The 18,693-nt window shown below is 41.0% G+C and overlaps 1 protein-coding gene across 2 annotated transcripts in view; it reads left to right on the top strand.

The window, feature by feature from the left end:
- The window catches only part of IMMP2L (inner mitochondrial membrane peptidase subunit 2), a 480,193-nt gene that overhangs the window by 360,568 nt on the left and 100,932 nt on the right, over window positions 1-18,693 (top strand). For both annotated transcript variants that reach the window (XM_082239908.1, XM_082239909.1), the window contains exon 5: window positions 15,887-15,989. In XM_082239908.1, coding sequence (XP_082096034.1) covers window positions 15,887-15,989 — 103 coding nt within the window. The remainder of the gene's footprint in view (window positions 1-15,886; window positions 15,990-18,693) is intronic.

Consider the following 18,693-nt stretch of genomic DNA (forward strand, 5'->3'; position numbering starts at 1 on the left):
AAGCAGATGTTCTATGTTAAAAGGTGACTTTTGAGAACTCTGTACTAATGCTTGTGTTAACTCCCAGAAACATAGTTAATATGAAGTTGCCTTAATAATAACGTAAATAGGACAGTTAACTGATATCTTGTCTCATAGTGGTCAAATCTTAGAAGCTCGCAGGTGTTTCTGGTAGCTTTCAACTCTATAATGAATAATTTTATCAACTGTTCAAAACATATTTTGTTTCAAACCTTCCATGTATCAGTTTAAACTGCCCCTAAGCATGCCCCTAAGACATGTATTTCTAGGGCGTGGGCTGCTTCGTTAGTTGTTGACTGGCTGCTCCATAGATGTGGTGAATGGCTTGCCTGCAATATTTTCATTGTGAGAGGAGCGTACCTACTCCTCCTCCCTCCTGCCAAGCACAGTCCACCCTCTTTCTGCAGAGCATGAATGGAGAACCTAATGCTCTCCAGATGATGCTGGACTCTAACTCCCATAATCCCTAGAAACTAGATATGCTGGTTGGGGTTGATGAGAGAGTTGGAGTCCAACAGCATTTGGAGGAGAGCCACAGGGTCTTCATTCCTGCCATGCTTTGATCTCATTATAGGGTTTAGGAAAACCTTGTATGGAGTATTTGTATTTGTAGCTCTCCAAAGACAATTTATTAATGTTAGAATTGGAGTTCAGGATCAAGTTGTCTGGTTAGGTGATGGAGGGAAACAGAGAAAAATAAGGAGGAAATGGTAGAAGTGTTGGAAGATGCAACTCACAAGCAAGTTGAGGTCAACAGATCTATCTGTGTATTCAGTTGTGCGTATTTACAAAGTCCTCTAATATTGCACTGATTTAGGTTTTGTGGTGGAACATTTTACTCTCTGCTATTAAATGCTATGTGTAGAAATGGAATCATTTACATTCATTTGTCTTCCAGATGGCATCTAAAGGTACTAGGACACCTGAGGTTTCCTGGCTGCCCCCACCCCCAAGGTCAAGTCAAGATTAATCATATCTCATTCATTATATCTGATCCCGGTTACTCTTGTTGGTGCTTACAGCTGGTCCTAAAAATGGAGTTTTCTCTTCTTTTGTGGACAGATGGTTCGAGTACCAGACAGATCTAATTTCTACATGTCAAGAGTGAAATTATCCCCTAGCAGAGGATAAGCATAAGTGCATCTGTTAACTTTTAAATCATCTGAGACATAAAAGCATTAAACTGGGCATAGATATCCATCTTTGAATTGTAGTCTTTTTTCAATGAGTTGCTTTAAGGAAATTGCTTCTCAAAATGTTCAGCACTCTTCAAAATGACAGAGTAACGCAGCTCTATTGATCCCCCAAAATTCTTTTTTAAATATAAGTCATTTTTGTGAGCAAAGGTTACAGATGATCAACCTGTCTTGAGGCAATCTTTAGTAATTCATCTTGAAAAAGTTAAGCAGAAAGTTTGTGTTGACTTTACTAAAAAAAAAAAAAAAGTTGGTTCTATACTGATATGGTTTGGTGCAGATGAAATGCTAGGTCCCTGAAAACCATGGTTTGCAAATTGGGAGCCATTCTTATGGATGCTCATTCCCTTTCTGTTCCAAGTTCACTGTTGAGATCTAATTTTCCCCATTGATTCTGTGGTCTGTGAATGCCTATTTACATGTGCATGGGTGCTAGCCATGTTTCCCAATTTGAAAATATGGTCTGAACTTCTTTTGCTTTTTTCTTGAGCCATGATCACAGAGCAATCTGGATAGTATAAGTAATAGATAGCGTCAGTATGCATATTAGTCTAATATTTGTGGGTCCTGCTAATTGATTGGTTTGAATGGAAGAATAATGGCTAGATGTTGGAGTTTTGAACTTTTCCTGGTCCAAAAAGTAAAATTTTCTTACTTCTACACCTACCTTTGTGTAGTGATGCATACTGAGCAACACTCCCATTATAGATCACTCATGTTATCCCTACTTCCAACTTTTAAAAGTTGTTTGTTCTGACTTTAGGCTTCTCCACATGTTAGTCTGAGCACAGTTAAAAACTGTCTTTATGCATGTGCGCATATGTATTGATTTGAACAGCTCATTGATTGTGTACACAGGTACACAGCCTGGACACCCATTGGACATTACATGTACAGCTCAACTTTTTGTGTACTTGCTGAATGTTACATGTGAACACCAATGTAGTCTTTGTTCTGGCCAGTGCTTCACTCAGTGTTGTTTCCTAACAATGCCAGATAAATTGAACTGCCCAAGAGCTGCCCTTCCACTGACAGATGAAAGCAAAACACAGAAAACAGCTGAGAATCGAAAACCTTTCAAGCAGACCATGCTAGACTTTAGATTCTAACTATTAGCTGCTCAGGTTTAGCTTCCTAATTAGCTACTTTCTTGGGCAACTAAGCAGATATTGTCTCATTTCATACTTGCAAAACAGAATAATGTTCATTTGAAGAACACTAGCTTGACTGCTTATCCTAACATCCTAGCATTACGATGTATCTAAAAAGTATTTATCAACCCATTAAAATTACAATTGTATACATTTTATTTTAAAGAAATATATATCCTGCCTTGTCTTGGTTCCACCTTGGTTCCAGCATGTCAATGTTATATACGAGCTACTAAACTGTTTCAAGGGAGAAGTCCGTTCACCCCCTTTTGTGGGTGGGCCCTGGGCCTACCTGGTAAACCAGCCTATCGCAGGCCAGATCATCTTCCCAGCCTGCGGGGCATTTTGGCCTCTCAGGGCCTTGATACACAAAGGCATTCAGATGTTACTCCCCATCAATGGGTTCGCCTCATGAGTTTTTTGGGTGGTGGAACACACTGACTCAGCCCTGAATAAACACATGTGTTGAAAATATCTGGTGTTAATTTGAGTTCTTTCATTAGGGCAAAAAACTAGGTGGCTACTTGCTTGTGCTGAGAGCAACAGTTTTGACAATGCTGGATGATTTTTTGAGGCTGTTCTTCAAAGCAATCTTGCCATGTTAATGGGGCACAATGGTGGGATGGGGCACAGTTTCTGACCACACCATGTTTTGGACCATGTGTCACTCCTGAGAAGTATTTTCTCTCTCTTATTATTATTAGGCACAAAAACATCCACAAAACATGCTTTTAAAAAACATGTTTATTTTCCAATTTAATATTGAACCTATCAAGGGTAGTCCTTTTAACCATGCTGCGAATCTTCTCCGCCCTGATGTAAATTGGTGCCCCTACTGGTTAACTCGCACTAACACATTAGTGTCTCAAGACTGTCCTGCTAGATTTCCAGCTACATCACAAGTCAATGGTGGCTGTTCTTCACAGCACTCTGTGGCCTGCAAGGCAGGGGAAATGGAGGATTTATGAGGCATAAATCATTGTGATACTCCTCAGTGTGGTCTGGGGAGTTCACTGCATCACACAAGGCTGCGCAACCCCACGTCTGCCGACTTGAAAGGCAGAGCAGAAGCAACCCAGGAGTGTGCCCTTGCCATGGATGAGCCTACATTACCGGCATGATTTGTGGGTGGTTCCTTCTTAATCTGGACAGTTGGCTTTAATCAAGAGGCACTCCTGGACCAACATATGCTAATGGGCTGCAACCAATCAGCTGCCGAAAGTACCGGGCTTGGCTTTCTGAAGATATTTGAATGTGTTGTTGTTTTTAAGCTTGAGAATTCTTACAACAGCCGGGAAAGGAAGGAGGGTGACAAGGAGCTTTGTGCTTCCTTGTGGTTTTCTTTCTGTTGTCCTCCCCTGCACAATGAAAGAGATGTGTGTGGCTGTTGATTTGTTACTCTGTGTGACATTTTGAAAAGAGATTAAAGGCTTTTGATCTATGCTCAATAATAAATTTAATAAGGTTTTGCTATGACCCCTCTCGATCAAGGCTGAAAGAATTTTATCTATGACCATTTCTAGACTGGGGTGTTGTCAGAGGAATGCAGTGAGCGTGGGGAAAGAATGAGCTGCAGCTGAACAGATGCGGAAAATAGGCTGAATTTGAGAAAAGATCTTGTTCTTAACTGTGTGCTAAGAAAGAACTGCGGAGGGGATTTTCATGGTGGAAGCCTGGAAGTGCACCCTGTGAGTTATTTATGGCTGCAGGTTGTATGCTAGTCTGTAAACCAGGGATCCCTAAACTCAGCCCTCCAGATGTTTTGGGACTACAACTTCCATCACCCCTAGCTGCCAGGACCAGTGGTCAGGGATGATGGGAATTGTAGCCCCAAAACATCTGGAGGGCCGAGTTTGGGGATGCCTGCTGTAAACAGTGGAAGAAATGGAATGTGATCTTGGACCATCCAGATAAACACTGCAAACAAGTGAACGATGGAAGATAGTAATGAACTCTCTAAGCGCACCAGCTCTGGAACAAAAATGTATATGAAGGACTACACACGTGAACTAAATTTTATATTTATAAGATGTAAAAGAGGCACTGTTTGCAAGGAGGAAAAAAAGTCAGCTGGAAGAATGGTTTAACAGCAAGTAAAGGATGACAACTGGACACTAGATAAGAAATGATGCAGCTACGGGAGGAAATGACATATGTTTGCAACAGGAGTGGGAAACCTGATTTTAAGAAATTGTATTAAATTAAAGTAATTCGGTTTGTTTTGTAATAATTTGGAAAAATAATGAAAAATAAATTTATATTTTAAGTGTCCTGCTATTCTTCTAAATCCATCTGCATTTATCTTTTTGTGCCCCCCCTTTAAGCTGCAATCCTGTTCATAATTTTTATCTAAGAGTAAGCCACATTAAGTAGGATAATATTTTAATGTTTTTCTTGCAACTTTAGGAAAAGCATTATTTATTTAGAGAAGGCAACATAACAAGCCTCATCCTAATATGGAGAATGGTGCAAATACTACTGCTAAGTTCAAGGTTTCCCTCCTAACTGCATTTTATTTCACCAGAGAGCATTATTTTGATTCTTAATTTACCCTTTTGTAGCATCAATGGCTTTCATCCCCCCCCCCCCAGATCATTGTTTCTATGACATTGACACTACAAATGGAATTGAACTTTACTCTGACTAGAGGGATATGATATCCAAAGTGCCTAATGCTACTCCTACTTATGAAGAGCAGAAAAAGTTCTCTGCAGGAAAAAAATGCTTTGATATTGAACCTTTTCTGGCTGATGATTATTTTGCATAACTTTGTGGTTCTGCTTTCTGTGATTGTATGAAAAGAAAAATGAGTGATAGTTTTTATTTCATTGTTAATCCATGATTCATGCCATTTTAAAAGGCATAAATGGGCCAGACTAATTGGGACAAAAAGGACTGATAATCTCGGGACCGGGGGGAGGGGACGCTGGAAGAAGATTGGATTGTTTTTATTCTCCTTTTTTTTATCGTCAGAAATGTTTTTATGAAAGTTCCAAAATGTTGAAACGAAATTACTAGGCTCTTGTAAGAATGTTTAAAGAACTAGGTAAAAAGGTAATGGTTATAAGAAGTTGGTATAAATAAGATTTAAATTTTAAGTTTTAAGGTTTAATATAAGATAAGACGAAAATAGAGCAAGGTAATGTATAGACAGAATACTATGAATTATGGAAAGGATTTGCTGTGACAATTTATCAATCAAGATATAAGAGATGGGAGGAGGAGGAGGTCATGGAAAGAAGGTAAAGTGGAGAATTTGAAAAGGATGGTTTTATTTTTTATTTTTGTTTTTGTCTTTTTTCCTGTAATTTTGTCTTTTTCTTTTCTTCGTGATTTTAAAAATCCTTTTTTCAATAATATTTTTAAAAAAAATTTAAAAGGCATAAATTCTTCTTCTTTTCAAATCACCCTAAGTGATGAATAGGTCTGAACATGATTTCTAGAAACTTCTGTATAGTACTTTGTGAGTTTGAAAATTGGTGGTAGACCTCCAGGAACCACACATTTTGTATGTGTGGATTGACAATTTTAACCCAATTTGTATTATTTTATCCAGGTTTCTATATTCCAAACGCTTGCTAATAAATATTTTATAAACTTTAAAGATGACTTTTTCTCTCAAAACCTAAGCAAACGTGTAAGCTTGAAACTGCAGTGGGGGAAAAGGAAGAGAATTGGAGAGAGATTTAAAGACTTATTTTATCTGTTCTGTTAATGAGAATGTCCTTGAATCCTTCTACTTTTATTTTTGATCTCTTCAAGAAGTGATATCATGTTGCAATGCCAAACCAAACCATGTCTTAGCAACCAATAATGTGCAGGCTCTTAGGAAGGAGCTTCCGCCAGCTTTTATTCTTCTTAATTCTTTTAGTTCAGCGCAGTCCAGCCGCTAAACCAACCTGGAATTGTTTAAGCACATGCTCAGGTTCAGACGGGTTCAAATGTTGGCTTAGCTGCTGCACCACACCAAGCTAAAAGGACCAGGAACAAGTAAAGCTGGGAGGCAGCAAATTTACTAGTCCAGTAAGCCACAATTTGGCTTACCATGATATGCAAACCAGGTCACTGTTTTCCTTTCTCAAGAAGACCTAGGGCTTCTTTTAATGTCAAATCTTGGTTAGTCAGCTTTGTGCTCCGAGCCCCAAAACCCACCCCCCATGGAAATAAAGACACAGTGGAGACAGAATTTAGTTTAAATGTAAATGGGCAAATTTTGGCCACAACTTTATTAAAATACACAAATGTGACTGGTATTGACTTAGGCATTGGTATCAAAACCATAACTGGCTCCTGTCCCACCCTGCAGGAAACCTGGAAGGGTAAACAACCAGCAGGCGGAGCTCCATGTATATTGACTGGTGCTCACCTCACCCCTGGGGTTTTTGGGGGTCCTAGCATGGCCCTAGCCCGCTCCGGGCTTCAGACGAGATCCAGACCCCCAGATTCCTTTAACGGAAAACCCTATTAATTGGAGGGGCAGGTGATGGCCATACCTCCCCGCCCCACATTCCCCTAAACCAATGCCTAACCGCCAAACCTTAGAGTTGTGACGATTGCTAAGAGGTAGGCAAAAACCAAGTGGCCACAGCCAATCTGCCACATTGGAAAAAATTCCTACCCGGCCCCCATTCCAAAACAGGCGACCAACTGAAGTCCAAAGCAAGGCCAAACATGACCTAATTAATGGGTGGGTAGGCGGGTGTTTGGCAGCGCGAAGCAAAAGGAGGTCCCTACGCCGCTCGGCCAAATAAATACCCCCAACCTTGCCACATTGCCGATTGGCTAAAGGCCAGTGGCATAACTGTGGCACCACTGGTTTGGAGTGGGGCAAGCCCCACTCACAAGCCAGTTGGGGAAGAGTTCCAGGGCTGAGCACAACATGGACCCTCTATTAGGAGGATCCAACTTGCTGTCACTTTTGAAAAGGAGCAGAGATGCCTTGTTTTCTTGTTTTCTTTGTATTTCTGAATTGCTGACTTTCAGCTGTGTTTTATCCCTTTAAATTTGTAAACTGCCCTGAAGCCCTAGTTGATGGAGCCATATATATGAATGCCCCAAAGGAACAAGCAGTTGATTGATATTTATTGCGGGAGATGCCATGCTGCTGTTAATACACAAATGAGTGGCGCACAGAGGACACTTTCATCTTCATTTTGCTCTTTCAAGTAAAACCAGAAGCATTCTTCACAACAATAATTAAAGGCAAGCGGCAATCATTAAGTAAATGCAGCTTTCTTAAGTCTGCAGCTCAGTTTGCATGCACAAGTGATTTATTGATTTTCTTGGAAAGTAATCCAATACAAAATTTACTCTGTTTTTTTATAAAAACACATACACAACAAAATTAAATAATGGATGATCCAATTTGCTGTAACATGAGTTTACAACTGTAGCTTTAGCTTGCTATTAATGTAACTAAGTGCACGATAAAATAAACTTTTAATTTTATTTTGAATTTTGGATCTCCTTGCTAAATAGGATTTGTATTGAATTTGTCTTTTTTTAAAATAAGAAAATACTCTTGGTGCACATGCACAGGTCAGATGAAACTTTCGGATATCATTGTACTTCATGGACTCCCTGATGGGCTAATAATTTCATAAAAGAAGCAGGAAAGCACAGTGTGGCACACCCAACTCATCGAAAGCACTGCAGCCATTTCAATGATTTTTTTTCCCCTGTTAAGCCATTCTTATTGGTGAATTGTTGGTTTATTAAAATATCAGCCAGATAAAAAGAACAGTAAGATGGCCATTGCTACATACAATGCAACTTAAAGAAATGTGTAAAATATTTCTCATTAATTTTAAATACAGATATAGAAGGAATATGTTAAACACTATGTGTTTAAGGAGTATGTGCAACAATAGTGGGCTTTCTCTGAGAAGTTAAGGTAGAGGTGGTTGCTGTAGCCTTTTCTGCTGTAGCCTTCTAAGCAATACCGCCCATCCCTGCTTGCAGCCTGACCCTTCATAATCTTACCAGGGCAATTCCAACTGGCAGGGGTGTTCACTCCAGTGTCCAATGGAAGTGGGTGCAAGCAGCACCCACCATCTTTATCGCCCCTCAGTGCATGATCCAGAGGCATTTGGCAGTAATTGAGATGGTGGCGGCAGCTGCAGGTGGCTTCATTCAGTGCTTCTCCGAGTGTTGAGGTAGGTAAAGGTAAAGGTAAACGGACCCCTGACCATTAGGTCCAGTCGCGGACAACTCTGAGGTCGCAGTGCTCATCTCGCTTTACTGGCCGACTAAGCTGCTTCTGGCGAACCAGTCGGCCAGCGTACAGCTTCTGGGTCATGTGCTTCTGGAGAACCAGAGCAGCACACGGAAATGCCGTTTACCTTCCCGCCAGAGCAGTACCTATTTATCTACTTGCACTTTGACATTCTTTCGAACTGCTAGGTTGGCAGCAGCTGGGACCGAGCAATGGGAGCTCACCCCGTCGCCCTAGTATCTGTGGTTTAACCCACAGCGCCACCCGCATCCCGCATATTAGTTAAAAGTATAGTTAAAAGCAGAAGTCGGCAAATGCAGATCTTTTTTGCTCTTCAAAATATGACAACCCTAACCATCTCACAACTACAAAAAGTAATGGCATTTTATATCACCTGTATATGCACATACACATATACAGATATTTGGATTTTTAGCCCAGCTTTTAGGTGGATTACAACCGATCAATAAAATACAACATTTAAATTCTAAAGATGTAAAATAAGTCAAAACAATTAATCAATTTAAATCTAAAGCAACCAATGTCATCCTCCTCACCCTCAATGAAATGTGATGCAGACAGAATTTCTTATACCAGATGTAATGATCTGAACAACAGTGTTAAGCTGATGTACAGAATGGAGATTTTAGAATGCATTCATGCTTTTAAGAAGTTCTGTAGGACCTCTTTATTTTTCTTCTTCTTTTTGCACATATTAGAGCAAATTGAATGTTTGAAGTTTCTGGCAGATGTCTGAAAGCAAGCTAATTCAGTACAATAAATAATCCCTGTACAATGCAACGTGCTTAAGGATAATGCAACAGGTAAACTTATTCAAGTCCCAGGTTCTGCATTTCTACTGTAATGATTTATCAGGTGTGCAATGAGAAAACAAAAATACTTGTGAGTCATAGTTCTGTGAACGCTTGCCATGGCCTTTCAACTGACAGCGCTCCTTCAGGCAATTTTGGCCTCATAACCCCCAAAGCTTTGATCACCCCAGTGTCCAAGTCTCTTTCTGGTTGTTGTTCAGTTTTTTGAAATATTTCTTCCTCTGCAAAAGAGGTTTCTGTTTTTCTGGCTCATTCTCTGGGTCTTTGAACTCTGCTGAGGCCACACTTCTCACCAGCCATGTTCCATTCCCTCCTTGGCTGCTTTGGCATGTTCTTCAACTGTGACAGTGCCTCCTGTTTACCCAAATGGTGAGATGTGTGCATAGGAATGTGGATTAGCATGTGGTATATTAAATGTCCTGTGGAAAAAAGAGGGCTCACGTTCCACACAACCTTCCATTTCATAAAGCATTCTGTGGATTGGTAAATGAATCTAAAAATATGTTAATAGTAAACTATGACAATGTAGCCAAAACAGGCTTACTGAAAAAGAAAAGGGAGATACAGTGGTACCTCAGGTTAAGTACTTAATTTGTTCCGGAGGTCCGTTCTTAACCTGAAACTGTTCTTAACCTGAAGCAGCACTTTAGCTAATGGGGCCTCCCGCTGTTGCTGCGCCGCCGGAATATGATTTCTGTTCTCATCCTGAAGCAAAGTTCTTAACCTGAGGTAATATTTCTGGGTTAGCAGAGTCTGTAACCTGAAGCGTCTGTAACCTGAAGCGTATGTAACCTGAGGTACCACTGTATCAACATGCTTGGTGGAGGCCCAATGTTTGCAGAAGTAGGAACAAAGTCTACTTCTGGTAGTGTGTGGAAATCCAAAAACAACTAAATGAGTATGAAGCATGCTCAGTGTCTGTGGAATGTTTGCTGACTGGGTGAGAGAAAGGGTAGGGTGTGTGTGTGTGTGGATTGTGGGGAGAGAGAGAGAGAGAGAGAGAGAGAGAGAGAGAGATGATATACAATGTCCAGACTGTCTATACAGTAGTACCTTGGTTCTCAAACTAAATCCATTCCAGGAGTCTGTTCGACTCCTGAAACTAATGTTTAGGGATCTTCCTCTGTCTGTTTCACTTCACACAGATCACACTGACACAACACTGTCCTTAGCAGTATCCAGAGAAACCTCTCTCAGCAGCCATTATCCCTCACAAACACACAGAGAAAAACAGAAAGCAGTTAAAAATGACAGTTACTGGAATAACAGTCACAACAGACAAAAGGGAAGAGAATAATTTGAAAGATGGCATGGCTGGTTGGCTTGGACATTGAACGGGAGTGCTCTGCACTGCAACATTGTGCTGCAGATCCAGCTTCTGTTACTGAATGTAAAACACGTAAGGAGACATTGTGCAGTTCCTTTCAAGTCCCTGTGAATTACAGATTAATTTGCACTTTGTGGAGAATAAATGTAAAGTCTCCGGATCAATGAATCCCCACCTTCTCTCTTAGATTAGAATGTATGTGAGGATAGTGACAGAGGAAAAGACCTAGCTTTAAATACTGGAGTGACTGCACAGAACAAGAAAATCCTAGTTAAAGGCTTTGAGTAATATATTTGCTTTGATCATGCTAATGACCATTTTATAACTCGTACAATGCCTAATGTGACAGACTGGAAACAAGGGAAGCTTCTTTGCTCTGAGACTGAATATTTCATGACAAAAAAATGGTCTCGCATAGCATTTTTTAAAACTGATATTGAAAAAGAAAAGGACAACGGCTTGAAGGCATTCAACTCCCCACCATCACCCAGTTTCCTCTGAGAATTCTTAACAGAATAATAATAAAAAAAACATATGTTATTGTGTCTATTATGTTTTGATAACTACAACCTGTATAGCTTCAGGGGACTTTAGCGGTGTGTCACATTTATAAATAGGAATGTATCACTGGTAGAATTCCGAACTTACACAATTTCTTTGATAGCTGAGGCTTAATATAGTTCTGTGTGTCATTAAAAATGAAAGCAGTGATAGCAGGTCGTGATTCTGACATCTTGGCCTCTAGTGCCTGATGGTCCTACCGGTCTGCCACCAAATTGTTTCAGCATTCACTGATATGTGGCTCTTCAAAGGGCCTTTTTTCAGCTGGAACTCACCAGAACTCAGTTCCTGCACCTCTCAGGTGGGCGCCATTGCCATTATAAGAGAACAAGGGAGGCGTTCACAGTGAGTTCTGGCGCCTCTTTTTCTAGAAAAATAGCACTGGCTCTTCACACATTCCACAAGCTGTATTCTAGTATCTACCCCACCATCCACCCAGTAACACACTGATTTTCGCTAACCCTGGCAGTGCTTAAATGTCTACAACTGCATATTAATATTACTCCAGTTTTTATATCAAACCATATCATCCACTACAAGTGAGTCAAAATCCTGCTCTTGTTTCCGTCTGCTTACAGTGGTCTCCTAGATAACTTAGAAATTTTCTTCATTCCCAATTTTATCCTCTTGGTTTCTGAATTTTCCAGTCAGCTTTGCCATCTTGGCATAGTCCATCAACTTGGTTTGCCATTCTTCTCTGGTAGGGACTTTGTCATCTTTCCAACTATGGGCCAATAACATCCGTGCGGCTGTTGTTCCATACATAAAAAGTATTTTCTGCTCCTCCTGTAATTCCTAATAAAAAAGCTTCTGGTTTTTTAACAAAAGTTATTTTAAACATTTTTTTCCATTTCATTATATATCATCTCCCAGAAAGCTAGTTTTATCTTACAAGTCCACCACATATGATGATAAAAGGTACCTTTTATTATTGTTCTCAACCTCCCATTGTTCTGAACCTTCCATCAATCCATTGGCTTGTGATCCCCTACTTTGTTTTGATGTTTGTTTCCATTGTGTGTGCTTGTGGTTTTGGCGTGGTTTGAGCTGGCACTGTTTGTTTGAGCAAAACTCAACTGAATAATATGATGTATGAAATGACCCTTGTTGCCCGTTCAGGCAGCCACTTCCCTGCACCCTTCTTGGCACACCTGAATGCAAGCAAAGCTTCCTGCAAACCAGGAAGCAAAGCTTCTTGTTTCCTATTTTGTCCAAACCTGGAATAAAGCCAGGCTGGTTTAAGAGCAAGCCATGTTGGTTTAAGAGCCCATCTTGTTCTGAAGCTGGTAACCATGGTTTCCTGATTTGGATGAAATAAGGACTATGGCTAATTGAATACTTCCACATTTTATTTGGGTGTACCATGAAGGGTGCTGGAGGAGACTCCTGAGAGTCCCATGGACTGCAAGAAGATCAAACCTATCCATTCTGAAGAAAATCAGCCCTGAGTGCTCACTGGAAGGACAGATCCTGAAGCTGAGGCTCCAAGACTTTGGTCACCTCATGAGAAGAGAAGACTCCCTGGAAAAGACCCTGATACTGGGAAAGATTGAGGGCACAAGGAGAAGGGGACGACAGAGGACGAGATGGTTGGACAGTGTTCTTGAAGCTACCAACATGAGTTTGACCAAACTGCAGGAGGCAGTGGAAGACAGGAGTGCCTGGCATGCTCTGGTCCATGGGGTCATGAAGAGTCGAACATGACTTAACAACCAAACAACAACAACCATGAAGGGAGAACAGAAAGGCCCAGTCATATCTTGGCATATTAAGCCAAGATATGGTTGTTCCTTATGTAGTATTTTTTTCCAGTAAAGATGTATTAATATTTAGGAGTACATGGGTTTACATTCAAGCATAAATTTGGCATTCATGAAATTAGAGTGTGTGGAGTGCTTATAAGGAGAGAAGAAGGCTTGTCTTTTTGGAGTATTTAATCTGCATGTTTCTATTGAGCAATGGAGTACCTACGTGTTAATTTTGTATGAACCTCCTTCTAGCTAGCATGAAATTCTATGGTGTGTCTGTTCCATGGAGCTGTTCCTGTGAGTTAACTGGGGCTGTTTTCAACTATGGAAGTGACCTATAATAAGTATAAGGGTCAACCTTCATGTTACACATAGTGCATTGTGTCTCTTTCTTAAATTAATATTGGGGTCACAGCACATGGGAAAGGGAGCTTTGTGCCTTCTCTCCCTAGCTGTGAAGTCCCAAATATCTCCCCACCTTTCATAATATCTGTGCCAATAGGCTCTTTATCATTCTCTTTTCAAACCTTGTAACTGCATGAGGGTGGGTGTATCGGAGGGGAATTGAAAATGGGAAGGTTGGAGACAATAATAATAAATAGAAGCTGATATGTGCTTTAATCCATTTTTAGCTTAACAGTTTATATTATTTTTATTTTTAAAAACCCACACCTGCTTTATTGACATTTTTAAAGTTTCAGAAAGCCTTTTGTGTTCATCATAAATTGTGACCTTCTGTTTCACTTAAGCATTAAATCCAGTGTTAGAAACTGAGATATGAAAGCTAGGGCTAAAATGGCGCCTTAAACCTAGGTTATGGGTGCAACATTAGAATGTCCAGGCACACATTTTTTATAACAAGAATACAAAACTGAAAATGAAACTACTACTACTTCTTTGGTGATCACCAGCCGAGTAAGATTGTCTTCCATAGACATGGTTTTAACAATGAGTCTGTAAGTGACTGTGAAGGCCAATTCTGGACCCACACGTCCTTCTGCAGTGGGGACATTGGTTTCTGGGCGGGAATTGATCACGGTGTGGATTTGCCAAGTGTGAAAATGAATGAACCGCAGCTAAAATATTATGTTCATTTTTCACATGATCTAGTCCTGGGGTCAGCAAACTTTTTCAGCAGGGGGCCGGTCCACTGTCCCTCAGACTCTGTGGGGGGCCGGACTTTATTTTGAAGGGAAAAAATGAATGAATTCCTATGCTCCACAAATAACCCAGAGATGCATTTTAAATAAAAGCACACATTCTACTCATGTAAAAACATGCTGATTCCTGGACCGTCTGCAGGCCGGATTTAGAAGGCAGTTGGGCCGGATCCGGCCCCCGGGCCTTAGTTTGCCTACCCATGATCTAGTCCTTTCCCTGCCCAACCCCCTACTATCCTTAAGAGGGTCTCAGAGAGTAGCTGGAAGTGGGGAGGCAGAAAAAGGTTCTCCTTTCCTTCCACGCTGCAGTTTTAATCTGAAATTTTAGATGCATTCCTGCATCCAGAGCTCAGAAACTGATCATGCTAATGAAATTCCCTGTCGCAAAATGCGCCTAGAACAATGGGAGTTTCGAGTACTAATTTAAACCACCAGTTAATGCGATATATGGACATGATCCAAAGTTCTGTGTGCCGTTATCCATACAGGGTAACACTGTTTGTGTAGTGGAAATTTCCCTGCCTATGACATCGGGTGCTCAGAGCAGCTGCATTTGTCTAACCCTCAGGGAATTGGGGTTAATGTAGTCCCCGCCCTCCCCACCCCCATCTGCAGTATGCTACAGGGTGTGTAATGGAGAGTAATGATAAAAATAACATCATTCCAGGAACAAAATTTATGTGTCTCGGGTGATTATCATGGTTTTGAATTTGTCTCATTGGAACGTCAGTCCCTGCAGCGCTAGAATGCTTCCTGATATCATGTGAGGGCTTTGGTTCAGAACAAGCTCACAGCAGAACGTCACCTCTTGAACTACTTGTGTAACTTGCTCTCTCCTAACAAGTTTTCCCCAGACGTATCTCGCTTTGCCTTTGAGGTTACAACTGAAACCCAGAAGTCTAAACAGAAATAGAATAGTGGCACAGAGCTCAAGGCTGCTTCCTGCAGTCTGCAAATGGACTCTGGAAATGTTCTGCTCTATCTGTGAACAAAGACATTGTGGGGACTATTTCACCGAATTTCTCCAGGGAAGGGATAAATTGTTTCAAGTTTCTCAGGGATGAGGCTCATTATTACCCATGGGAGAAGAACTCCTTCCTTTGTCGCTTTCAGTTTTTTGTTTGTAACACGAAGGGAGGCAGCAGCAAATGTCTTGCCAGTCTATCTGCCATTTTGCATTCTTCATAATCCTCCATAATGCATAATGGGGCACATATTGTAGCTGCTGGGGCAGGGTGTTATATTTGGATAAAATTGGGAAGTGGGAAATCGAAGGTGAGAGGCGAAAGAAAAATCTCAGAAGTTTCCTCTGAGAAATCTTAGTTCAGCTCTATCTGGAGCAAATATTCAGCAATGAAAAAGGAATTGCACTCCTAGACCCCACATTTCGGACTTTAACCCTAAATACACTTTTTAGTAAGGGAATCCCACCAAACACAGTAGGGTTTTACTTCTCAGTAGGACTTTACTTCTAAGCATGCACACAATTGCACTGTAAGCAGTTCCAAAAGTTACCAGGAATATATGAACCAGCCTGGGGTGGGGCCAGAACTAATCTGTATGCTTTAATTTCTCTTTTGTTTTATTGTGAAAAGCGATCAGTATTGGTTGTTTACTTTGGGGGCTGAAAATGTTTTTTTAATACCACTAACTGTGCGATTGCATTTCTCTTTAGAACCATAGGCTACAAAAAGAAATACGTAAAGGTTCCCCATGGCCACATGTGGGTAGAGGGTGATCATCGTGGACACAGCTTTGACAGCAATGCTTTTGGCCCGGTAAGTCACAACCATTTTCTCCATGTGTATTTTATACCGCATAATATACAGTAATAAACACTTGTGGGGATTTGGTCCCCAAAAGTTTATTTTAAAAGACAAAGTTCTGTAGGGGGCAGGCCAGTTTGTCTCATCATGCTGTTGCAGGATGCGGGGAGAACTTTGACGTGTGTGGTTGGTTGTCTTGTTTAAGAACACTTAAAGCAGGGATAGGAATGGTTGCAGCTCCCATAATCTCTGACCATTGACTATGTCGGCTGGGAATAATGGTAGCTGGAGTTCATCAACATCTGGAGGACCACCGATTCCCTGTCCTTGCCTTAGATAAACTTATTACTACACTGGTATATCAGAACAGGTCCTGAGGGGATACTGTTTAACAGTAGAAAATTCTTATCACTCTGAAATAATTGATGCTGTAGGAGTTTTTTGACTTTGAGTACTATTACTGTGGCTTGATATTTATTTAGTGCCAACCGTGTGCTAGCAGCCAAGTAAGACACAGAAAAGCCCAGAGCTTTGTATAATATACATTAGGAAGACTTGCCTGGGACAGAGATGAGGGGCTGACAATGACAAGTGAGATGGGAATATTGAAGCAGAGGCTGTGTGGTGCCCGTAAGATAGTCTGGGAAGTCTTTTGAAGAGAAGTGTACCTTGCAGAGGGCAACTTATAGGAAGGCAACTATACTCTGTAATGGCTGTTTCGACATGGCGATCACTTGATTTTGTGATTCTGGAAGGGAGGTAGCCAGGTGAACAGAGATGAGAAGAATAATCAGAGAAATGGAAATGACAGAAGCCATGGATGAGTCTTTATGGAGAAAAGCTATGATAAGATGTGATCTTCAGAGTAAAATGGGTGAAGAAGGAATGTAAGTCCAAAAGCATTCAGCGTGCAAACTGTGTCTAGATTCTCACGGACAACAACAGCACCAATCTATTTTGATATGTGTGTTGTAGCTGGGAGCAGATTGTTGGAATTGGTGATGGGTTTCCAGTATAAGTAAACAAGGTGATAAGGTTAAGATGTCTTTGGATGGAGATTGGGACCATGGCAGAAGGGGCTAAATATGAAGGTGGGGGCAATTCAGAGACAAAACAAACTGAAGGCATTCCAGTCACTGTGTGACATAAGCAATTATAGAAGACAGTGTGTCTTGCATTAAGTAGCTAGCTGCTAGAGTGGCATTGGAAATGACACTGTACAGCAGGATGCATCCGTCTCATTAATGCTGCTTTAGGTGACATTTTGATACCCTGGTGTATACCACTCCCTGTGTCACTGCATAAATGAATGAATGCCATCAATGCATGCTATGAATTGATGGAAATGTCCTTGAGCACTCCAATTTGTAGATCAAGGTTCTGAAAGTGTACACCCCTGCTCTTTGTGAAGCCTGCCTCCCCACTTTGTAATTCTTTCCTTTTTTCCCATAAGTGTGGAATGGACGAGCAAAAGGAAAAGGGCATCGTGGTGGCAGAAGTGAATCCTGTCTCCTATTTTTCTTATAACAAAGGTCACTCAAGTGCAAAATGCTATCTATGTCAAAACTCTGATTTTGGGGTACTAATGCATTTCCCCATGAAACAGCATGTATAAATACTATCTTTGGAAGATGGATTGCGTTTAAGGCCATAATCTACTGACCTTCACGCTCAGCTGTCAATTTTAGCCAAAGAGCTTCCATAATGTAGATAAAGCCAGACGTGGTTAAACTTGTAGACAAGCATAATGAGCTTCATGGGACACAGATTGAAATGGTTAAAAAAAGAAGTACACACACACACACACACACAACACACACACACACACACACACACACACACACACACTGTTTCCCCCCCACACTCATTCAGGATATAGCCTTAAGAGAGGGACTGTGGGCTGGAACAATAAGACAGTTGCACTGGGATCACTCAGAACCTACTCTGCCACATTGGGAAATGTAAAATAATTTAAGATCAAATAATTAGGTTACTTCCTGCATTTGTCTGATAGTATAGTTTACATTAGGGACACGAGTGGTGCTGTGGGTCAAACCACAGAGCCTAGGACTTGCCGATCAGTAGGTTGGCAGTTCGAATCCCCGCGACGGGGTGAGCTCCCGTTGCTCGATCCCTGCTCCTGCCAACCTAGCAGTTCGAAAGCACACCAGTGCAAGTAGATAAATAGGTACCACTCCGGTGGGAAGGTAAACGGCATTTCCATGCACTGCTCTGGTTCGCCAGAAGCAGCTTAGTCATGCTGGCCACATGACCCAGAAGCTGTACGCCGGCTCCCTCGGCCAATAAAGCAAGATGAGCGCCGCAACTCCAGAGTCAGTCACGACTGGACCTAATGGTCAGGGGTCCCTTTACCTTTACCTTTATAGTTTACATTTTTGGAATGTAAAAATGAAATTTCCTGGTATTAAGACTGTGTGTGCATTCTAAACAATGTAAGTGGCATATGCTAAGTCCCCATTTTTACCTTAAAAAACCTACTTAAAAAGTATTTAATACTGTAATGTTTGGGCTTAATTATTATAGGATCAGAATTTAAAAAATAGTTATTTTCAAGAATCATGATGGATATTTGCATTCTTTGAAACAAAAGTGGAGTACTATAGTAATGTTATACAATGGGAAGATACAGATGTGAGGGCCTAGAAAAGAAAAATCAGAGGAAATTACACACCCATGTCCTTCCCCCTTCACCCCC

Source organism: Podarcis vaucheri, assembly GCF_965113315.1.
Source record: "Podarcis vaucheri genome assembly, chromosome: 10".
In the NCBI taxonomy this organism is placed as follows: domain Eukaryota; kingdom Metazoa; phylum Chordata; class Lepidosauria; order Squamata; family Lacertidae; genus Podarcis; species Podarcis vaucheri.